This window comes from Camelus ferus, chromosome 7 (genome assembly GCF_009834535.1).
Source record: "Camelus ferus isolate YT-003-E chromosome 7, BCGSAC_Cfer_1.0, whole genome shotgun sequence".
Classification (NCBI taxonomy): domain Eukaryota; kingdom Metazoa; phylum Chordata; class Mammalia; order Artiodactyla; family Camelidae; genus Camelus; species Camelus ferus.
Window position 1 is genome coordinate 74,177,372 of NC_045702.1, and position 19,541 is coordinate 74,196,912.

The following is a 19,541-nucleotide window of genomic DNA, read 5'->3' on the forward strand; positions in this document are numbered from 1 at the left end:
GAGCTGCAGGGTCTTTTATTGGAAGGCTCTGGCGTCATTATCCTCATTCTGGTGGTGGGGCTAATTACTTCCTGTTTCAAGCTCTTCCCTCTAAGCTCAGTCCTGAAAACAGAAACTTCGGCGGGAACAAATAAAGAGATACTGGGATGTGTCCTTGGAGTTAATGGAAGCAGCTGTGGGACATAGATCGTCCTGTGGCAGGACTGTGTCCTTGGAATTAAGGAGCCAGTTGTGGGATACGAGAAATGTCCTGCCTTTCATTAGCCTGGCACTCACTTCCACTTGTTGGAAGCCAGTCAGGGTCAGTAAGCCTATCTAATCACCTCTCTCAGTCATATTTTTAAAATGTATATTTATTTTGTGATTATTTGATCATCAGTCTCCCCATCAGACTGGAAGGTGGATGGGAGAGGCACTCGTGAAAAGGGTTTTCTCATTGTGGTCCACCCAGCCCCTTGCCTGGTGGGCAGAAGGGGTTTGTTGAATAAATTAACCTTTCCAACCTTACCTCCCCCCGTTCCTTTTGCATGCCTGTTCCAACTCAGCTGGATCATTTGATCTTTCCCGAACGTGCCCCGTACGGTCTCACCTTTGGGCCTCTCTTCATATTGTCCCATTAACACCAGTTATCGAGGCTGGATGATGTTATGGCTAAAAGCCGAGGCTAAAATCCCACAGCCTGCGTCCAGGTTTCAGCTCTGCTACTTTCTATTTATATGATCCTGGGCAGATTTCTTAGCTCCTGCAAACCTCGGGTTCCCCATTTATAAACTGGGCATTAGGTGGTTCCCGCCTCCTGGTGTTGTACGAGGACCAGGTGGGTCGGGGCGTGGACTAGAGGCCTCAGCACCCGCTGGTCATCGGTGCTGGTCATCGGTGCTGTACCATGTGCGAGGGCTCCCCAGAGACCTAGCTCTGGCTCTCAGAGCAGCCCTGCGGGAAAGGTACCGGGGATTCCACGTTACAGGACAAAGAAACAGAGGCTCAGAAAGGCTTCGTCACGTTCAGCTAGGAAGCAGCACAGCGCGATTCCAGCCTCTGTCTCCTTGGGCTGGACCTGGCTTTTTGTGCTGTCTCCAGTCTGTATGTCCTCTCATGTCACTTCCACTCTCAGGAATGGCATTTGTCCTTCAGAGCTCCTCCCCCATGCCATCTTTTCTAAGGGGGTTATTCTTTTTATATTTTATTTTATTTTTTTTTTTAATTGAAGTGTAGTTGATTTCCAGTGTTAGCTTCAGGTGTACAGCAAAGTGATTCAGTTATACATATACATACACATATATTTTCAGATTATTTTCCATTGTAGCGTATTACAAGAAATTGAATATAGTTCCCTGTGCTACATAGTAGGTCCTTGTTTATCTGTTTTGTATAGAGTAGTGCTTATCTGTTAATTCCAAACTCCCAGTTTAATCCCTTCCCCTCTTTCCCCTTTGGTGACATTGTTTTCTATGTCTGTGAGTCTGTTTCTGGTTTGTAAATAAAATTTGTATCTTTTTTTTTGGATTCTACATATAAATGATATCATATGATATTTGTCTTTCTCTGTCTGACTTAATTCACTTAATATGAATTCATGTTACTGCAAATGGTATTATTTCATTCTTATTTTAATGTATCAGACTTTTGTTTTTAATTTTTTTATTGAAGTATAGTCAGTTTACAATGTTGTGTCAATTTCTGGTGCACAGCACAATGTTTTGGTCTCATTCTTTTTTTTATGGCTGAATAGTATTTAAGGGGGCTCTTTTGAGTCTCTCCTGATATGATGTTTTTCTCTCCCACAGATATGGCTTTCACCGCTTAGTGTTGAGTGTTGTTAGAGCCCTGCTCTGTGAGAGTTTGGGTAGCCATGTCCATGAGACTTCAGTTTGAGAGAGGACCTTTCTACCGAACTCCTAGGGATTTGCTATCAGACCATATCATTTTAGTTCTTCTTTTCTGTGACTTAGTCCAAGGAGGCTCCAAAAGCCTTTCTCTAGGGCATACCCAGAGCTTAGTCATATAAACTGTCCCCTTCTGGTTCAAATCTTTTCTCCTTCAGCAAAATGGTCCCCATCCATCAGCCCTTTAGCGTGGGCATTTAGAGTTTGAAGCTCTTCTGTTAATTTGTCTATTTTGCCATTTAACCGTAGAATTACAACCTATTAACCTATTAAACCATTTTTCATCCAGCAGGCCTTGCACTCTTTTTGCCCAGGAAGGCTTACAAGGTGGAGAGAATACATGCTTATTGGGAACTGACTACATACCCAGCAGAGTACTTAGTTGTGATAATACAAAGAAGGGACCTTAGACTTTGTCTTCAAGGAGCATTTATTGGACTCTAGGCACCAGGCACTGAGCTGAGTACTTTATCGCCATGGCGAGATCCATTCCCCCTGGTCTCTGACCATGTTTACCCTCCTGGGTCTCTCGTCCTAGGTTTTCACACTCTGCACACCATCCTTGGTGTCCACTGCCTCCCTTTGCATAACCTGCTGCATTACATTGACAACGGAGTGTTGCTTCTCACGGAAACAGCTGTCACGAGGCTCATGAAAGGTAAGGGGCTCAGAGTTTTCCAGAGGGCTTGTTCCAGTCCGAGCACCGCCAGGGCTGCCTTTGTGGGTGTGCGAGCTGTGTGGCCACCCTGGTCCCTGCTGCCCTCAGAAGGGCCCCACACACAGTTTAATGCTCTGCATTGAATCTTAATATTCTTAACATCTGAACAGGGGCTTCTCATTTGCATTTTGCAGTGGGCTCCACAACTACACAGCTGGTAATTGCTGAGACCAGTTCATTTCCTGTAACCATCTTTTGGGCCAAAGTGCTTTAGCCCTGCAGGAGGCCCCCGAGGGCTTCCCAGTCCACACACAGCTATTAGATTCCTTTTCTGTACATGAGGGCACTTGAGGAGAGGAGACTGAAGGCTTATTTCTCAAGAAAATGTCATGAAATGGCTTCCTTTCAGCTGATTAACTCTGTCCTCTCGAAGTGAGACTTGAACTTTAAATAAGGTCTGTAGCGTAATGACTCTCAGCTAAATTATTCACTTGTGGTATATTTTATAGATGAATTTTGTTAATATATATTGAATTATTTGCCATTCCTCAAGATGCCTTCTGTTTTAACTGTTTTAACACAAAGTAAAATTGCTTTATGACTGGAAGCCTAATACGGAGTCATGTTCCACGGTATACAGAAGCAACTTCATCAAGAAATCCTTTGTTTTTCTTTATTCAGAGAGAAATAAACTCATATTTTCGCAGCATTGTTAGGCTTGGCTTGAAATCCAAGGTTGGGACATGTGTTATCAGAATGAACCACTGAAGTAAGAGCTTGCTCAGGTGTCAGAATGAAGAGTTCTGGGATTTTTTTTTTCCTGTTTGTTTTGCTTTATTTGGAAAGCTTATTTGAAAATGTTACCAGTTTCTAACTTCCTTGTAGACCTGGACAATACAGAGAAAAACGAAAAACTGAAATTCAGCATCATCGTGCGGCTTCCTCCGGTAATCCTGAAGTGCATTTTACTCTCTAAGCCTTGGCCCTTACCTCCTTCACTTTCCTCTTGCAAGAAGAGCATTTACTGGCTTTGGGCTAAAGTCAGCTGAATCGGTTCACTCTTCGGCCGTTTCCAAGAAACCCTGTCCATCTGCTGCGGCTGCTCCCGCGGGCCCAGCGCGGGCTCGCGCTCTGGCCTGTGCTGCCTTGGCACAGCCCGCCTAGAACGTTTAGCCGCTTTCTCCTCTTAGGAAACCGCTCTAATATTTACATCTGTGAGTCTGAGGGGAGGCAGAGGGGAAACACGTGCTTTTAGCGTTTAAACTGATAAGAAATTTAAACACAGGTCAGGTCAGAAGGTTCTGGAAGCTGCATTTCCTCCCACTGTTGTTTCCACCACGGCAGGAAAACATTCCCCAGCTGAAGGAAAAATGAGAAACACGAGGGAAAGGGCACTCCTTGTTTTGTGAGGGATATTAGATCTCTGAGTCAGAAATGCTGTGAAATTAAGAGATTTGATGGCAAGGTCTTCAGAGCCTCTGATTCTGCAGACCTCCTGGCCCTGAGAGCCGGGGCCGGCTCTGTGCTGTTTACATACCTCGAGCGCTTGTATCTCTGGCATGATCCTTCCACAAAGGGATGTCTGTTGCCTTTCTGTTGCCTTTCTGGACCTAATCGTCGTGCTTTGTAACACCCTCTCGCCCTCATAGGCTTAGTGAAACAAAGGCAAGAATAGAAAACAAAGCATATTTTCCATGGCTAGCTCTCTCTGGGGAATGTCTCTGAACATTTACTTTCATCTCTAAATTTGATTTTTTTTTTGCCTTATACTCTTAGGGAATTAAAATTTTCTGGGCAAGATGCTGGCAGAGTACATGCCAACAAGCTTTAGCTTCCTATCAACATATCATTAGGGTTGGCATACAGATACCCAGTTCTGAAGGTAGCAGATGAACTGCGTTTCAGAAAGAGTTTGGCAACATCAATGCATAAAATACTTTCCTCAGGGAAAGTTGCATTTAAAGGAACATTTATGCAAAATTCAGAAGCATACCTCATAGGAAATAATGGCCTTTCTCCAAGGGCCATTAACCATACAGAGACTGTCCTCTAGACTAACTACCTGCTTTGGAATAAATCTTTTAAAATTATGAGCAGATATGAGATAAATTAATGCTGTGTGAGCTATATTCTCCTCTCTGTATTTTTCCATCTTGTTATTATTGACTTAATTTTTTAGTGGAACGTACAGAGATTTCTCACACAACCCCCCTTGCCCCCCACACATGCAGAGTCTCCCCCATTATTAACAACCCCCACCAGAGTGGTCCATTTGTTACAGTGGATGAACCTACACCGACACATCACAATTCACCCGAAGTCCTTAGTTCACATTAGGGCTCAGTCTTGGTGTTGTTCATTCTGTGAGTTTGGACAAATGTATAAGGAGATACCTCATTGTAGTATCATACAGAGTATTTTCACTGCCCTAAAAACCCTCCTCTAAATATTTTTCAATTTGCTAAAACAGCGTATTGGTCAGAAGATCTGTCGACTTTGGGATCATCCTATGAGTTCTAACATTATTTCCCGGAACCATGTAAAGCGACTGCTTCAAGACTATAGCAAACAGGTGAGTCCGTGTGGAGCACAGCCCCACCAAACGTTTTTTGGAGTCTCTTCACCAGCCATTTCAACTTACCCATATGGGCAGCAATGGTCGTTCTCATCACTTTAAGTCTGTGCTTGTTTTGGAGAATCAACTGATACCAGAGTGGTTTTTCTCTTTTAGCCTCGGAGTTCTGTGATGGACAAGTCATCTTTCAGTTTAGAGTTTCTGCCTCTGAACTACTTCATTGAAATACTGACAGATGTCGAGTCCTCCAATCCAGGTCAGTCAGTCCTCTGCTTTCAGGGTTTTCCTGTTTTTCCCCTCACTCCCATCAGCTCCTGCTCACTTCTGTGTACCCTTTTCTTGCCAAAATATCCCTTACTGATAAGTAGGATCTTATTGCAATTGGTTTTGATTAGCAATACACAATTTTACTACCCAGAGTAAATTACCAAAGGAATAAAACACCTTTCAAGTTCTAAAAGGATTGAGGTTAAAAACCCATTTGGTTGGTGTGAATGGCCTTTCGCGGTGCTCAGGTTGAGTACATTTTAACAACACATTCTCAGAACAATGTGTTTTACTAAAATATGAAATAATTATGAACTCAATGAGGTGTGGGCACAATGTTATAAATGTTCTGTGGCTTCATCATAACTCTTCCCTCTCCCTTTCTTTTCAGCTCTGTATGCTTTTGAAGGACATGACAACGTCGATGCAAAATTTGTAGAGGAAGCGGCTCTGAAACACACCACAATGCTTTTAGGCTTATAAAAGAGAAAATGAAATTCTATGAGCTTCCAGTATTTTAATGTTGCTCATTAGCTCTACTCCTGTTGAGAATTCTTTAGCACTATCATAAACTGGTAATCGAAATCAGAATGCATTGTTGAGTCTCTGATTTTCAGTTTGGTACTTGCTCACTCGGAGCTGGATTATGCTTCATCCTTTTTCGACCAGCAGGTAAGCGGTCAAGTATAGAGAAATGACAGCCTGTCCAAGGGGCCAACCAGTGGCATAAATGATCCTCTTCTTAGTGGCTTATCTTCCTCGTGGCTTTAGAGGCCAAAAGCTAGTTTCTATTGTACTCTGAAATTAAATATTCTTTAAAAATGTAGGAACAGTGCTTAGACAAACAAAAACTAGATGTGTCATTGAAAATAACATATGACAAGCAGAAAAATTAAATGTTGCTTAAAAACTCTATTCGGAAGGAGGAAACTTTTTAAAAAACTGAATTTGGACTAAGTCAAGCCTGCTAGTTCCAGGATAGAAAGATTTGTGACATACAACACTTTGCACATACATAGAGTAGGAGTTGCCTTTGTGATGGTTCAGATGGAACTCTATTTAATATTGTAAAGTTATTTTTATATTATAAAAGTTTGATTTGGTAATGTCCTGTCATTAAAAAAAAAAAAAAAAAGCTGATAGTTTCAGCTTGACTCCTTATTCTTTGAAGGTAGCCTTTTTATTCCAGCCAAGATTCAGGAGTCCATGAGCATGTTCCCCAAAGTCCCCCATGACACCTAGTGAGTTCTTCCACATTTCCTTTTTCACTTCTCTCTTCTACAGTGACTTTGTTCTGACCATAAATACAGTTGCTGCCTGAGGTCAGCCCATAACCCTTTGCTTTTCTCTCTTCATACTGTTTCCCTTAGTGAACTTGTGAAATTCTAATGATTATAAATACCACTAGCAGTATAATAATTTAACTTTTCTAAAACCATCATTGTATTCTAAAAATTGTCTTATTCTAAAGAATTTCCCTTTTGGGGCAAGTATTTCATGGTCACTGAGGCTCAAAATCTTGAAGCCACAACAGCAATGCAGCACTGGTTTTTCCTCTTGATAAGGTCATTGTTTTTCATTCCCTATGCTTTGCTTTTCACACCTGGGTTGTTTCAGTTGCTTTCTGAAGTCTAATTCATCTGATGCATATCTGAGATAAACACTCGTTTGATCCTGTCACCTCTTGGCTCATAACTCTTCAGTAACTTGCCATTTATTACAGGATACAATCCAAACTCCTTTACATTCAAGATCTCCCAAGTCCTGGTGTTGAAATACAATTCTCCAGTACGAGCAGCCTGTTGCAACCAGGCTGACTCGCCGGGCCTTGCACACAGCTGCTGTCTTCTCACCTCCAGTCCTTGCTTAGGCTCTTTCCCCTACCTGGAATCCCCTCTGCACTCTTAAAATCTCATTTATGCTTAAGGCCAGATAAAAAGTTGCACTGACTGTGATCCCTGGTCATTCCAGCACACAGTGGCACCCTTGCCCTCTGGACCACTGAGCGCACATTGTAATATTTAAGCACCCATCCCTTTGTGATTTTTAAAAATTATTTTTCCTTCTCATAGTGCTAAACTTCCTACGTGTTTACTTTTCGAATCCCTAATGTGATTACTGATTCTTACAACAAGGGAACTGTGTGTAAGCGTGCCACGTTTCCTTGCATTGACCACACAGTTTATACAGTGGTACCTGTCACGGGCACGCCCAAGGAACTGCTTTTTAATGACTTCGCAAAGCCATCAGGTTAGATTCAGGACTTGCAGACTGAGAATGAGGTTTAATTTCCCTCCAGTCTATCATGATGGAGGCTTGGAACAGATTTTGTTTGATTTAGCAAAATTAAAGAATGTGATATTTCTCACTGCCAGAGTTGTGAAATAAAATTCGTAACATAACAATATGAAATAACAATAGTTTGAGCATATTAATGAATGTAAAACCACAGGTTTCAAATCTACTTGTGTATTTTCCTAGGAGAAAATAAGTAAGATTAGGAAAATATACTTGGGTGAAATGCAGTAAAAATAGAGTGATGAAATAAGTGGAACTAGTCTTATTTTCAACTCGTTCACATGCAGTTTTAAGTATTTTCATTGAAGGTTTGAAAAATCTGGTATCGAAACTTAATCACACATTAATTTGCATATAATATTGTGAAAAATCTAGATTTATAAGAAAGACGAATTAGGGCATAATTATTTTTGCACAAAAGGATTATTGATAAAAAGAATCACCATAACATTACTTAAAAAAAGCTTCCCTACTGCTATTTACTCAATTCAGATTTCCTGGCATCAACTTCTAATGTAACTTTATTTAACAAAGTGAGTTATGCCCCTGTGTTACTTGGATATTTTTCTTTTCAATCACTTTTTTCTCTTCAAAATGAGTATGTTAAACAGGATTTGCTTTTTTTTTTTTTTTTTTTTTGCTTTAAAAAACAAAGCACCACTCTGCTGATTTCTGTACTTTGTTGAAAAGGTATTTATTTTTATTGCATTTTTTGAGCACTCAGTCTTACTATGTATTTCTGAAAGGTCATCGATAGATAGAATGAAAAAGAAAGAAATTGATGAATATGAAAGAAGGAAGCATGTTGTTCTCTGTTGGGTAACTGTGGATATCGAGTTTGTCTGTAATTTAGGGCTATTTTGCTGACATCTTCCAGCTGTGCATACGAAGAAGCCTGCTTGAAGTGTCTCCTTGAGGAATCTGGATTGGTTCCCATATTCAGATTTCAATTGGTTTTATAACGGGTTTCCTTATGTGCCTCATGTTGGCCCCAGGTTCACTGGGCTTAAAAGGAGCCAAAGCGCCATACGGTTTCGGCAGAGGAAGAGTGGCCTCTGCCTCTGGGATGTAGGCAGTTGGACGCGGCTCTGCAGTTGTGTAAACACCGTTGGGCAGCTGGCGATTTTCTGCTTCCAAGAGCTCCTGCAAAGAATGATTTATCCTTTTCAGATTTTGAAAACTCTGGTAAAGTCACTCTGTTCTCAGGGCCCAACAGACACAGCTGTGTCTGAGCAGCCTTAGGCTGTGCTGCCAACACTCTCCAGAGGGACAGGAGGGCATGAGGGTGGAGCCGGCAAACAAGCACGCCCGTGCGCGCACCGTGCATCTCATTGGAATGACCAGTGTTGCTCAAGCATCACTCTGTTCCTGGGGTTTAGGGTTTATCGTAAACTGGTTGGTGGGGCCTAAATTCACCGTATTCCAAACTCAGCATCTTTCATCAAGCACTAATTATTACCATGTTTTTGACAAAGGCAGGACAATCTATTTCCTTTGGTTGGTCATTGGTGAGTGAATGGTGCAAAGGAAGGGATAAGGAGTAAAGCAGAACCAGAGGAGAGAAGCGGTCAGCAGCTTGCTCTGAGCCTCAGGAGTCTGCCTGTGCTGCTGGAAGATGGAGGAGTCTTTTATAGCTTAAAAAGAACTCGAAAAATGGAGACAGGTGAATGACAGCTGGGACACCACAGGTAAAATCTGAATCCCCTCAAAAATACAGTTCCAGACAGTGTGGGAATTACAAATCAGACTCTGTGTTCAGGAATTCCTAGTTTGTGTTTAGAATGCACCTTGTTCTTGGGTCAGGGGGTGCACAGGGATCCTTTGGGGGATGTCTTCTCCATGCAGTCTCCTTAGAAAGAGCTGCCTAATTCTATTCTAAGACTATTGAAAAGTCATGGGAGTAGGAATAAGAACTGGGCCCCCAGCGTGTAGGTAGAGTCAGTGACAGGATGGAGCCAGGGATAGACTTAGGCCAGTGGTGGGAGAAGAAGGGTGGCACTGAAGCCTAAGCACAGCTTCTGCACCAGGTGCAGAGTCTGCAGGAGGCTGTGACAACTGTAATGTGCTGTGCTGGCCACAGCAGATGGACCTGGGAGAATGAGGTCTGGTCTGAGTAGGGCTGCAAAGACAGAGATTAGAGACCTGTGGATAAAACAGTGCCAGCCTGGTCGCTGTCACACCAGTCGGAGGCCCTGGTGTTCACAACCCCAGCCCAGATGTAAGATTGTCAGGTGGGACTCGGTGCCTGCCAGGTGTTTTCCAGGGAATATTAATGACACTTGGAAACTAGTGTACTTAGACTTGCCTACATAATATCTTAAGAAAGCAAAACTTCTTTCTAGTGACTGTTGGGACTATGTGTGTGGTAGAATGGAAATTATTCTGTGTTTTGGGAGGACCGACACCCCTGAAAACAGCCCTTCTTTGCACACTTTATGAATGCGATATAGGGGCCATAGCTTACCCGCGACTTTTCAGCGATGGCCAGGGCGTACATTTCTTCATCTCGAAGTACTTTCAGCCATTCTCTCTCAATCTCTTTATTGAGCGGCAGACCCTTTTCCATCCTGGAGTTGCAGTTAAGGATGAAGTCTTCTTTCTCCTTGACTTCCTTTTGGAGTTCAATGGCCATAGCTTGCCTCATGGACAGCTCAGCAACAAGAGCCATCATTTTTTCAGTGGCATCTTTGATCTTTTTCTGGTAGCCAGTCATCTAGAATTAAAAAGCTCAGGGCTTAGCCTGTGTGTACATTCCACGGAGACCTGAAGAAGATGGAGGGCTGCTGGATGTATTGAGGGGAATGGTTTAGTGTCTCTGTTTTCAAGAGACAGTGAAGGACAGGGGAAAGGGTGTTTTTGATGTCTTAAGTTCTAGCCTAATTTTGCCATGTTACTGGTTTATCACTTACCGAGGGGGAAAAATCCAGTAGGACAGAATTATATTCATTATTCGTTGCTTAAATAAGATAATCAGCATCTGTAATGATTTTTGATGGAAACTATCACACCTCAGTGTGTTCATATTATTGACCATAATTCCTGGGGTGCACCTTTATGAGTTCATAAGCAAGCATGAGCTGAGCTGGATAAATCTGACCAGTAATTTGAAATGAAATGTTTCTAGTTGTATGTGCGAATGTGTGTGCTTTTCTTTTCTTATCAGCTATATATTATCAAAGAATTAAAAAGTAAGACTAAGTGGAAAAATTGATTTTAAAAGACAGAAAAGAAGTAAAATTGGAACTAGTGGTTCCTGTAAGCCTCTGGCCCACAGCACGGCCTTTCAGTGTGGCTGTCACCCTGGTGGGGCTGTGAGTGGTGCCTCCTCCCAGCCGCCAGCACCCACTGTCCTATTACCTAGCCTTGTTTTGTCTTCATATCCTTTCACTACTGACTTTATAGTATATATGTACTTAGTTATTTGGTTATAACCTGTCATCCCACAAACACATACTCTTTTTAAGGACAAGGACTATATGTTTTATTCATCATGTTCCCAGTGCTTAGAACATAGAGGCAAAGTTTAAACTGAGTATTTGTTGAATAAAGGAAGGAATAAATTCTTAGTCTCTTTTAACTGTTCAGTCCTTTGAACCAAGGTAAAATGAGACACAAATATGAGCTTCCAAAAACTACACCTGACCTTAGAATATGTTCTTTGCTTAATAGAGCATTTGCTGGTCTGTACATTTGCTTACAGAAACATCGCTTACAGAACATTGTTCACCTGTCTGAAAATGTAATGACTGGTTATTCCGTGCAAACTTTGTCTCTTTAAGGGAATAGGGAATAGAAATTTTTAATGACTCGTCTGTACGACACTAACTTTCAGGAAGCATATTTTGAGTAGAAATGACTGCCATTCAAAGCTTCAATGATGAATCAATCATTATCTCTATTTTAAATTTTATTAATTAATCAGCCATTGTACATGTGAGTGTGTGTATAACTAGCCAACCTCCCTTCTCCTCCATAAATCAAAAAAACAGATGGTATTATTCTGGGTTCTCTAAGTCTTTGCTGAGAGTTCCCATATTCTGTTCATTTGGGAAACTTGTAAGAGGAGCCATAAGCTCGCTTGGAAAGATGAGAGACTTGAGATGTGCAACCCTGTGGAGCACCTGCAAGGGGCCGGGCCACTGTGGTCGACTTTGTAATGCTGGCAACCCCTTTAGCTGATATCACACCCATTTCACAGATCAGGAAACTCAGGCTTAAGATCATTTCTGTATCATTTTGTGGTCGTTTGCTAGTGTTGGTAAATCACAGATCTGGGATCTGAATGTCTTTCTACCTAAGCTCTGCCTACTATGAGAAGATTATTTTAAATGGAATGGGTTGGCAGAGGGGGAGCCAGGTAGAGAGCAAGGAAGGTGGGCAAAGGAAAGGAGAGATAAATCACAAGGACAGGACTCCGTTATGCTGGAACCGTCCCCACTGTGAGAATGGTCTCTGCGGCCACCACTTTGCATTTCTCTGGCGTTAGGGTTGACTTCTGGAGAGACTCTGCCATCAGCTTGGGTAAGCCAGCACAAACTGACTTCCTCCAAAGAAAGGGAAATTCATTTTGCAAAAGGAAGGCAGGCAACATTTAAAGAACTTCGGACTTGCTAATTCAGGCCTAGTTCATGAGTCTAAAAAAGTCTTAGCATTTCTTATTTTATGAGGTAAGGCTGTGTATTGCACAAGTGCTGCTGGAGCGATCAGTCTGTTAGTGGAAGTGGTCAGAGCAGGAGGTAAATGCCAAACACGAATGGCCAAGAAGGCTTGAGATTTACAATAATTTCCTATTTATTCAGTGTGCCAGAACTGTTTCTAAAAACAAGACTTACCCAATAAATGTTTTTCTAGAGTTTCCCAACATGAGGCATTGGGAAAATTAAGAATGAGGAGCAGTCACTGTCATCAGGAGCCCACAGTTGGGGGTGTGGGTGTCACCATTATATATGGTGTCTTCTTAACTGTCTCCCCCACGGGATGCTGTGGACAGTGTGTCCCTCTCCCTTTTGCACAGCAGCTCCAGTAACTGTTGCTGATGACTAAAGTTCCTGTGCTGTCACAGAGGGAGGCCCGGCGGGCAGCCGACCCTCTGACGCCCTATGGGGTGAGGTCCTGCTGTGTCTGAATCACCAGCCTCCCTCCTGCTGGCTGCTCCTACACTTCTAGAAGTCTCAGCCTGACTGTTAGGATCAGTAGTCCCAGTATTTGAAGCTTATGAAATGAGAAGCTCCACATGACTAGCCTTTCCTCACTAGTGGGGCTAGTGGTGGCTCCACCCCAGGGTGTAATAGGCCAGGTGTTGTGTGACTGCTCTCTTTAATGGTCCCCTTCATGGCTGGGTTCCGGCTGACTTCGGGATTAGGGCAGTTCCCTTGCTGACCCCTGGATAAGGGAGGCCCCCTTCACAAGGAACTAGAAAGGATTTAACGTGGCACATGAAACATGAAGATAATAACCGTTGTATTTGAGCAGGTACCCTGTTGAATGAAACGTGTATACCGTCACTGAAAAGCTTAGGTTTTCCCGCTACAAAGTGAATTCATTCGGAGAACAAGACTAAAACTTATTGTGGACAATTCTCTAAGAGTCATTTTTACATTTTTAATTTTACTTCTTTGTATTTCCCTAGTCATAAAACCTAATCTCTCCAGGGCTTCTCTCAATAGATGAAGCCATCTGTGGAAAATGGAAGGTGACAGAGGGGGAAGGGTAGAAAGGAGGAGGCAGGGACGTGGACGGACCTTCTTGGCTAAGAGCAGTGTGTCCTGCTTGCAGGCCTGAGTTTTGCTGCAGAGCCTGTCTGTGAGCCGGGAAACCTGTTCATAGATGAAATCCTTCTCCAGCAGCTTCTCCTCCTTCTTGGCCAACTGTAGTTCCAGCTATGGTTGGAAACAATTTCAATAGGATAAAAAAAAAGTCATGCAAGTCAAAATCTTCCTAATTAGAGCACTATTTTTCCCCCTTCATAAAGACACCTTGCTTTCATAGTTGCCAAGATAAGTCTAGAAAGTCTCTAGAGCTGGACTAAGTCAAGACTTCCCCTGCCCCAACCCCCCCAGAGAGCTGGGACAGTCCTCCTCCCCTTGGGAGGGAACGGCTCTCTCAGCTCCATGTATCTTCCGCTGCCGTTCCTCCAATATGCTCCCATCGGGAAGACGAATTAGTCCGTTCAAGATGCCCACACTTCTCCTGTGGGCTGTGCGACAACAGCGAGTATCTTAAAACCACTCAGGTGTGGTTCCTTTTGACAAGGCTCTACCGTCAAGCTTAGGCTTTGTGACTAGATTACAATGAAAGGACTGTAGTAGTGACTAGCATAATGAGGCTAAATCTGCGTAACTTGAAACAGTACCACAGATGCCTGTGACACTGGTCAACAAGGGGCGGATAGGTGCTATTTTAAGAAAGGACGTTTACCGCATCCATTTTTTTGATCATTTCTTCTTCGGTCATATCCTTTCCTGGAAGGAAGCGCGTTCTGTTCTTACCCTCAGGATTTATAAACTGTTTCTCCAGGTCTTTTATTCTGTCTGTACACTGTGAAAAACTATTAAACAAGAAAAAAACATTAACTTTGCTCAGGAAATCTTAAAGTCACGTAGCACAGGGCCTTTAGGGTCTTTCCAGGCAAAGGTGGAAGGGAATTCTTAAGACCCCATCAGCTGGGACTTGTGGTTAAGCAATGATTCTGCTCACTCATGGTACCGTGAGGAAGATGCCTGTAACTGACCCTGCGAGGCAAGGCAATGACTTCTGGGTCATCAAAGAAAAAGCTGATTTTACACCCAGTCCTTTGATTACTTCCCAGTTTGTGTTGTGCTCATGGGATGCTGTGTGGTTGCAGAGCTCTGACTGTACAGATGTGACCTCTTCACTGCACACTATTACACGGGCCAAGGTAGACAACATACAAGGTACACGATGTACTAGACTCCAGTTTAACATCCTTTGCTGCAGTAGTTTTAGTGGCTTCCCAAAGAACAATAAAGTTCTTAATTACTAGTTCAACACAGTGTACAGTCTGTGAGGAATAGCCTGAACTGTTTGTACCTTTTTTGCTAAACACCCAATGTAATGGTTTATATATCAACTGTATTTGCTAATGCAATGAAACTTTGGAGGTGGATGAAGAAATACAGAAACTCCCAAGTAAAAGTGGCAGCCACACTCAGTTGTTTTATAGGGAGAGATGCAGAACACACTGAAAACCGAGAGTCATCATTTTCAGCTTTTCTACTGAAAATCTGTATAATCTCAGGCAAATCATTTATCTTCTCTAAACCTTAGTTTCCCCAACTATCAAATGGGAAAATAGGTCCCAATCTCATAGGGTTGACCCTTTAAATGAAATAATATATTTAAAGTACTTTACAGTGTGTCCAAGAGGGATACAGGGAGGATTTAAACTTTTAAAATGTATGGTCCTCCTCCCAATAAAAAGAATTTCAAGTGGTGACAAGAGTAATTATTTTCTTCCTTTCTCTCCACACTTAATTGTCCTTAATATGGAGTTAAAATATCCATGTATGTGTCATTGAGCGTGTATTGTATTTATTATTAACATTTAATGTCTCCTTTTGTTAACTAGGAAATTAAGAAGCAAAAATATGGTGCTTCTTATCAAAGTGGTGCATTGATTGATCTCATTTTCCCATGGGCCTTAGAGGAAAAACTGTTTCCTTTTTCTGTATAACATAGTGTTATTGTGTCTGAAAAGAGTTCACGTGACTTCCAAGATCCCTAAAAAGGAGCTATTATTACAAGTAAAATATTGCAGGAAAATATGACTCATGATAATCCTTGGATTAGCCTGCTGGACGATTAGAAACTGTTTCAAGCCACTGAAAAAATGCAAACCTTAAGAGAATCCTGAAAATGATACAAAAAGGGGAAGCTTGGGGAAAACACACACACACACAACACTGCAGCTATAACAAATAACAGGATATGACAGGGATCCGGCTGCATGACAGGGCACAAACATGGCTTGTCCAACACTTGACATTTCACATCATGTCCTTCAAAGGGCCCACGTGATTAGTGCGGAGTAGACAATTAAATAAATGGGTGCAGTTTGAAGAATAATAGGAAACTTTCTATTCAACTGTTCTCAAGCTTAGAACTAACACTGGTAGAACAGGTAACTGACGACAGTCCCTGTGTTGAGTCACATGCAGTCAGAATGTAAAGGCTCCCACCAGGCAGGATGTACGATCACTGATGCATAGCAGTTTCCTCTTAGGTGGAATGAATTCATATTTCATACATAACTGGTTTTACATAATGAAATGCCAAGTGTATAGATGTACATTTTTTAGGAAGAACTAATTTAATCTATTGAATAGAAGTACTAATTTGCAATTAACACAAGTAAAATGCTTCCATAATACAGAGTGAATTTTTCTGTTGTGGTTCATACTGAATTTAAAGTCCTCTGGTTCTGTTGGGCATCCTGATGGTTTAGCATGGACAAAGATGGCCCTGAAAGTGTGTTTCGGGAAAGACCTGGAGAGAGGTGAATTCTTCTGTAAAATAGAGTGAGACAAGTGTGGGGTGCCTGGCGGGCAATCAGGGATGGTGAGGCGGTGGAAGGGGGATGAGGGGGTGAGAGAGAGAGACTAGCCGGTGAAATGGAGCTAGGGTAGGATGCTGCCTGGGGTAATACACCGGCGGGGGACTGTTCCCAGTGGTGGGGGTAGCCTGCAGAACTCTGAAGGCGTACCTGTCTGATATTTAATTTGAAATTCTTTGTATTTCTTTAATGTACCCCCTCACACTGGTGCCCCAGTTCTCCAATAAAGTCAGTTCACAAACAAAGGCCTTGTGTGAATGGTCTCACGTGGCTGTAGATGGAAGGAGGAGCCAGTCCTGAATCTGGGCCAGAAGTGGACCAGGCACCATGTGCACAAGCTGACCAGTGGATCCCTCGAATGAACCACTCGTTGGAAGCAGGAGTCAGAGCCGCAGGAATGCTGGGGAGGCTCCGTGGGAGACCTGGGGAAGGCCTAGGGGACATTCCAGCCAATCCACCTAACTGAGGGCTACACTTACTGAAGAAGTGACTGGAAGAGCTTATGGCTAAAAAGCACACACTGGAATCAAAACCTTGGCTTATTTCTACAAAATGAAAGATCCTATCACCTATACGGCATATATACAATCAAATGGCATAAATTAGGAAAGTAGACCCATCATCCAGTTCCATAAAGCCCTGTGAATCCCTGTGATTAAGTTAAAAAAAAAAAAAAAAGGCATAACCCAAAACTGCCTGTAGTATAAGCTAATGAAAACCATTTACTTGTATAACTAGAAAAAGACCAGAAGGATTTTTCCCAGACTTTTTATATTAATAGAGATTATAGTTTGGGGATAGAGTTTTATTTTCTTTTTTAACATTTCTGTATTTTTCAAAACTTCATTAACAGAGCATGTCTTAATTTTATAATCAGAAAAAAAATCTGAAAGCAAACCTGACATTTAGGAAACACGTTACAGGTTAAGATGTGGTTCTGCTACATTGAGTCGATGGAAAAAAGTTTAGGGCCACAAATTTTTAGTTTAACTTCTATTTTCATTAAGAAAAAAGTGCAATTATTACATGTAAAAAGTCATTTTATATTCATAGTTGTATTTATTTGCTATTTTATGGCTTTGTCCCACTTTTAAAAAGGCCATGTTAGAGGCCAAGTTATTAAATTATAGAGAAACTAAAGGGTTAATAAGGAGTCTAATTATATGCAATTGCCAGTTAACAACAAGCAACAATCTTGGCTCTAGAGGTCAAGAGTTCCAGAATTAAGAGAGCTAGATGGTCTGTAAGATCTTTCCAGCAAGCATTAAAAACGTGCTTGCAGAGTGAAAGCCTGGATTACTGAAGTTTTGAGCAAAGCTGAGCTAGAGTTGACAATTGAGAGGGTCTAAATTCCAAGAAAGGCAGAAAGTACTTCACAGTGAAAAAAGACAACCTATAGCCCAGTTGCCTGAAGCACAGATTCTGCCCTGGGGCAGTCAGTGCTCAAAGGCATTTTTATTTTTATTTTTGGAGGGGGAGATAATTCGGTTTATTTATTTATTTTAAGGGAGGTACTGGGGGTTGAACCCAGGACCTCGTGCATGCTAGGCATACACTCTGCCACCGAGCTATACCCTCCCCCTCAAAGGCATTTTCAGACAAGACATTTAACTCAAGAGTTCTCGTAGGTACCAGAAGTAGCATGGCTTGATTTACATGTAAGCACTTACATGACCTACAAACCAATGAAGGAGAAAAAAAAAAAACAAAAAAACAAATGCTCCAAGGAAGTATGTCATGAACGCTTCTCCCACCTGAATCTGGAGCACTGCCAGATTCGGCATCCAGGGACCTCTTGACTGGCAGTAGTTTCTGGGTCACGTGAATCTGTCTTTGCTTCTCGGCAATCTTCAGTTTCAGGAAGCGGATCTTTTCCTCCAAGACGTTTTTTTCAATTTCTCCATTTAGCTTCATCTTCTCTTGGATATTTATTTTTTCATAAAAAAGGCAAACTTCTTGTCCCCGCTCTACCACCTGAATACCACTACAGTCAAAACGAGAGGCAGAAGCTAAGAGGATGCTGAAGCCACTGGTTTACTAGTCATCGTGGTTCCTTCTGGATTTGGGTGCAAAACACACATCAACATTGCATGATTCCAGAAGACAACAGATATTCACAGTTGGCTTTCCAGTCAAACTCCACATATTGAATTTTTCTGGGCATGGGTAAGGGAGGGTTTTTCAGTGTCTTGACACAGCTGACCATGTTGTTGGCTGGCCACGTTATCTCTGCAAGTCCTAGAGGTTCTTCCCAGGATGGGAATGTCATTCCCCAGGCATGAACAGCGTGACCCCATAGTCTGATTTTCTGCAGATACTTTTCATGGGCCAGACTTGCCAACCAAGTTCTGGCCAGAAGTACCCAGGCAGGGGGCCAGGGAATGTGCTTCTGCAGCTATTCTGTTCTATCTCATGGCCAGGGCCATTAGGCTCATTTAAAGTTAAATACTTATGATGCACATTTCCCCATTAACAGGCAAAATCCTGCCCTTTGTAATCACCCCAGGGGGAAGACTCCTTTTGGTGAGGACACTATGGGGAAGAAACAAAGTAAAAATCTTCTAATTCCAGCCCCACAGATCAGACCAGGGCCTGGGAACACACTGCCTAAACCCTTTGGTTAGTGCCAGAAGCCAAAGAGAGGAGTTTTTTTTTTTCTCTTCCAAAGGGAACAGTTGCTGGCCCTTTGAAAGAATGGTGTTCGTCATGACCCTGAAGTTCTCCCCACACCCTGCACATATCTGTTACCCCAGAGCTCATTTTTGATTGCTTCTATCTTTTTCTCTCTCTGTCCTCCCTCGAAACGTGTGCTCAGGGTTGTATTTGGTTAATCTTAGCTCTGTGTTCTGTCTCATTTGCTAGGCTCATCGCATGAGCTTCTCCATTCTCTTGACGACAGAAGCCAGGAGCAATGCTTTAACCACCTCTTTGTACTTTCAGGACCCAGCACTTAACGCAGAACACAGACTTACACGGAACAGCACACAATCAAGGTCTGATGCAAAAAAATCTGATACCGGATGTAATTACTCCAGGGCTCTGTGATCTCACATGCCAGATTTCTCAGAGCACAAGCAACTTGGGAAAACCTGTTCAGTAGTAATCGATTAATAATATAATTATAGCTGGGAGAAATAATGCTATTCTTGAAGGTCTTATGCACTTGCTGAGAAAATGAACTGGGTGAATGACTTATAAATATCATAAGATCAAATCTGTCCCCAAAGTGGATACAAGATCCAAAGACTTATTTATGACAATTATACAGAAATAATTTGATGCTAT

At 42.2% G+C, this 19,541-nt stretch overlaps 2 protein-coding genes across 10 annotated transcripts in view; one reads left to right on the forward strand and one right to left on the reverse strand.

Moving 5' to 3' along the window:
* Positions 1-5,977, forward strand: part of GSAP (gamma-secretase activating protein) — a 187,990-nt gene extending 182,013 nt beyond the window's left edge. For all 9 annotated transcript variants that reach the window (XM_032484156.1, XM_032484157.1, XM_032484149.1 and 6 more), the window contains 5 exons: positions 2,425-2,544; positions 3,430-3,491; positions 5,015-5,116; positions 5,276-5,375; positions 5,778-5,977. In XM_032484156.1, the coding sequence (XP_032340047.1) occupies positions 2,425-2,544; positions 3,430-3,491; positions 5,015-5,116; positions 5,276-5,375; positions 5,778-5,869 (476 nt within the window). In that variant the 3' untranslated portion in view covers positions 5,870-5,977. The remainder of the gene's footprint in view (positions 1-2,424; positions 2,545-3,429; positions 3,492-5,014; positions 5,117-5,275; positions 5,376-5,777) is intronic.
* Positions 5,978-8,302: 2,325 nt separating this feature from the next.
* Positions 8,303-19,541, reverse strand: part of CCDC146 (coiled-coil domain containing 146) — an 88,510-nt gene continuing 77,271 nt past the window's right edge. The window contains exons 14-19 of the mRNA XM_032482958.1: positions 17,763-18,240; positions 16,104-16,209; positions 14,102-14,271; positions 13,426-13,563; positions 10,149-10,397; positions 8,303-8,827 (exon numbers count right to left, since the gene is read on the reverse strand). Coding sequence (XP_032338849.1) covers positions 8,624-8,827; positions 10,149-10,397; positions 13,426-13,563; positions 14,102-14,271; positions 16,104-16,209; positions 17,763-18,240 — 1,345 coding nt within the window. The 3' untranslated portion in view covers positions 8,303-8,623. The remainder of the gene's footprint in view (positions 8,828-10,148; positions 10,398-13,425; positions 13,564-14,101; positions 14,272-16,103; positions 16,210-17,762; positions 18,241-19,541) is intronic.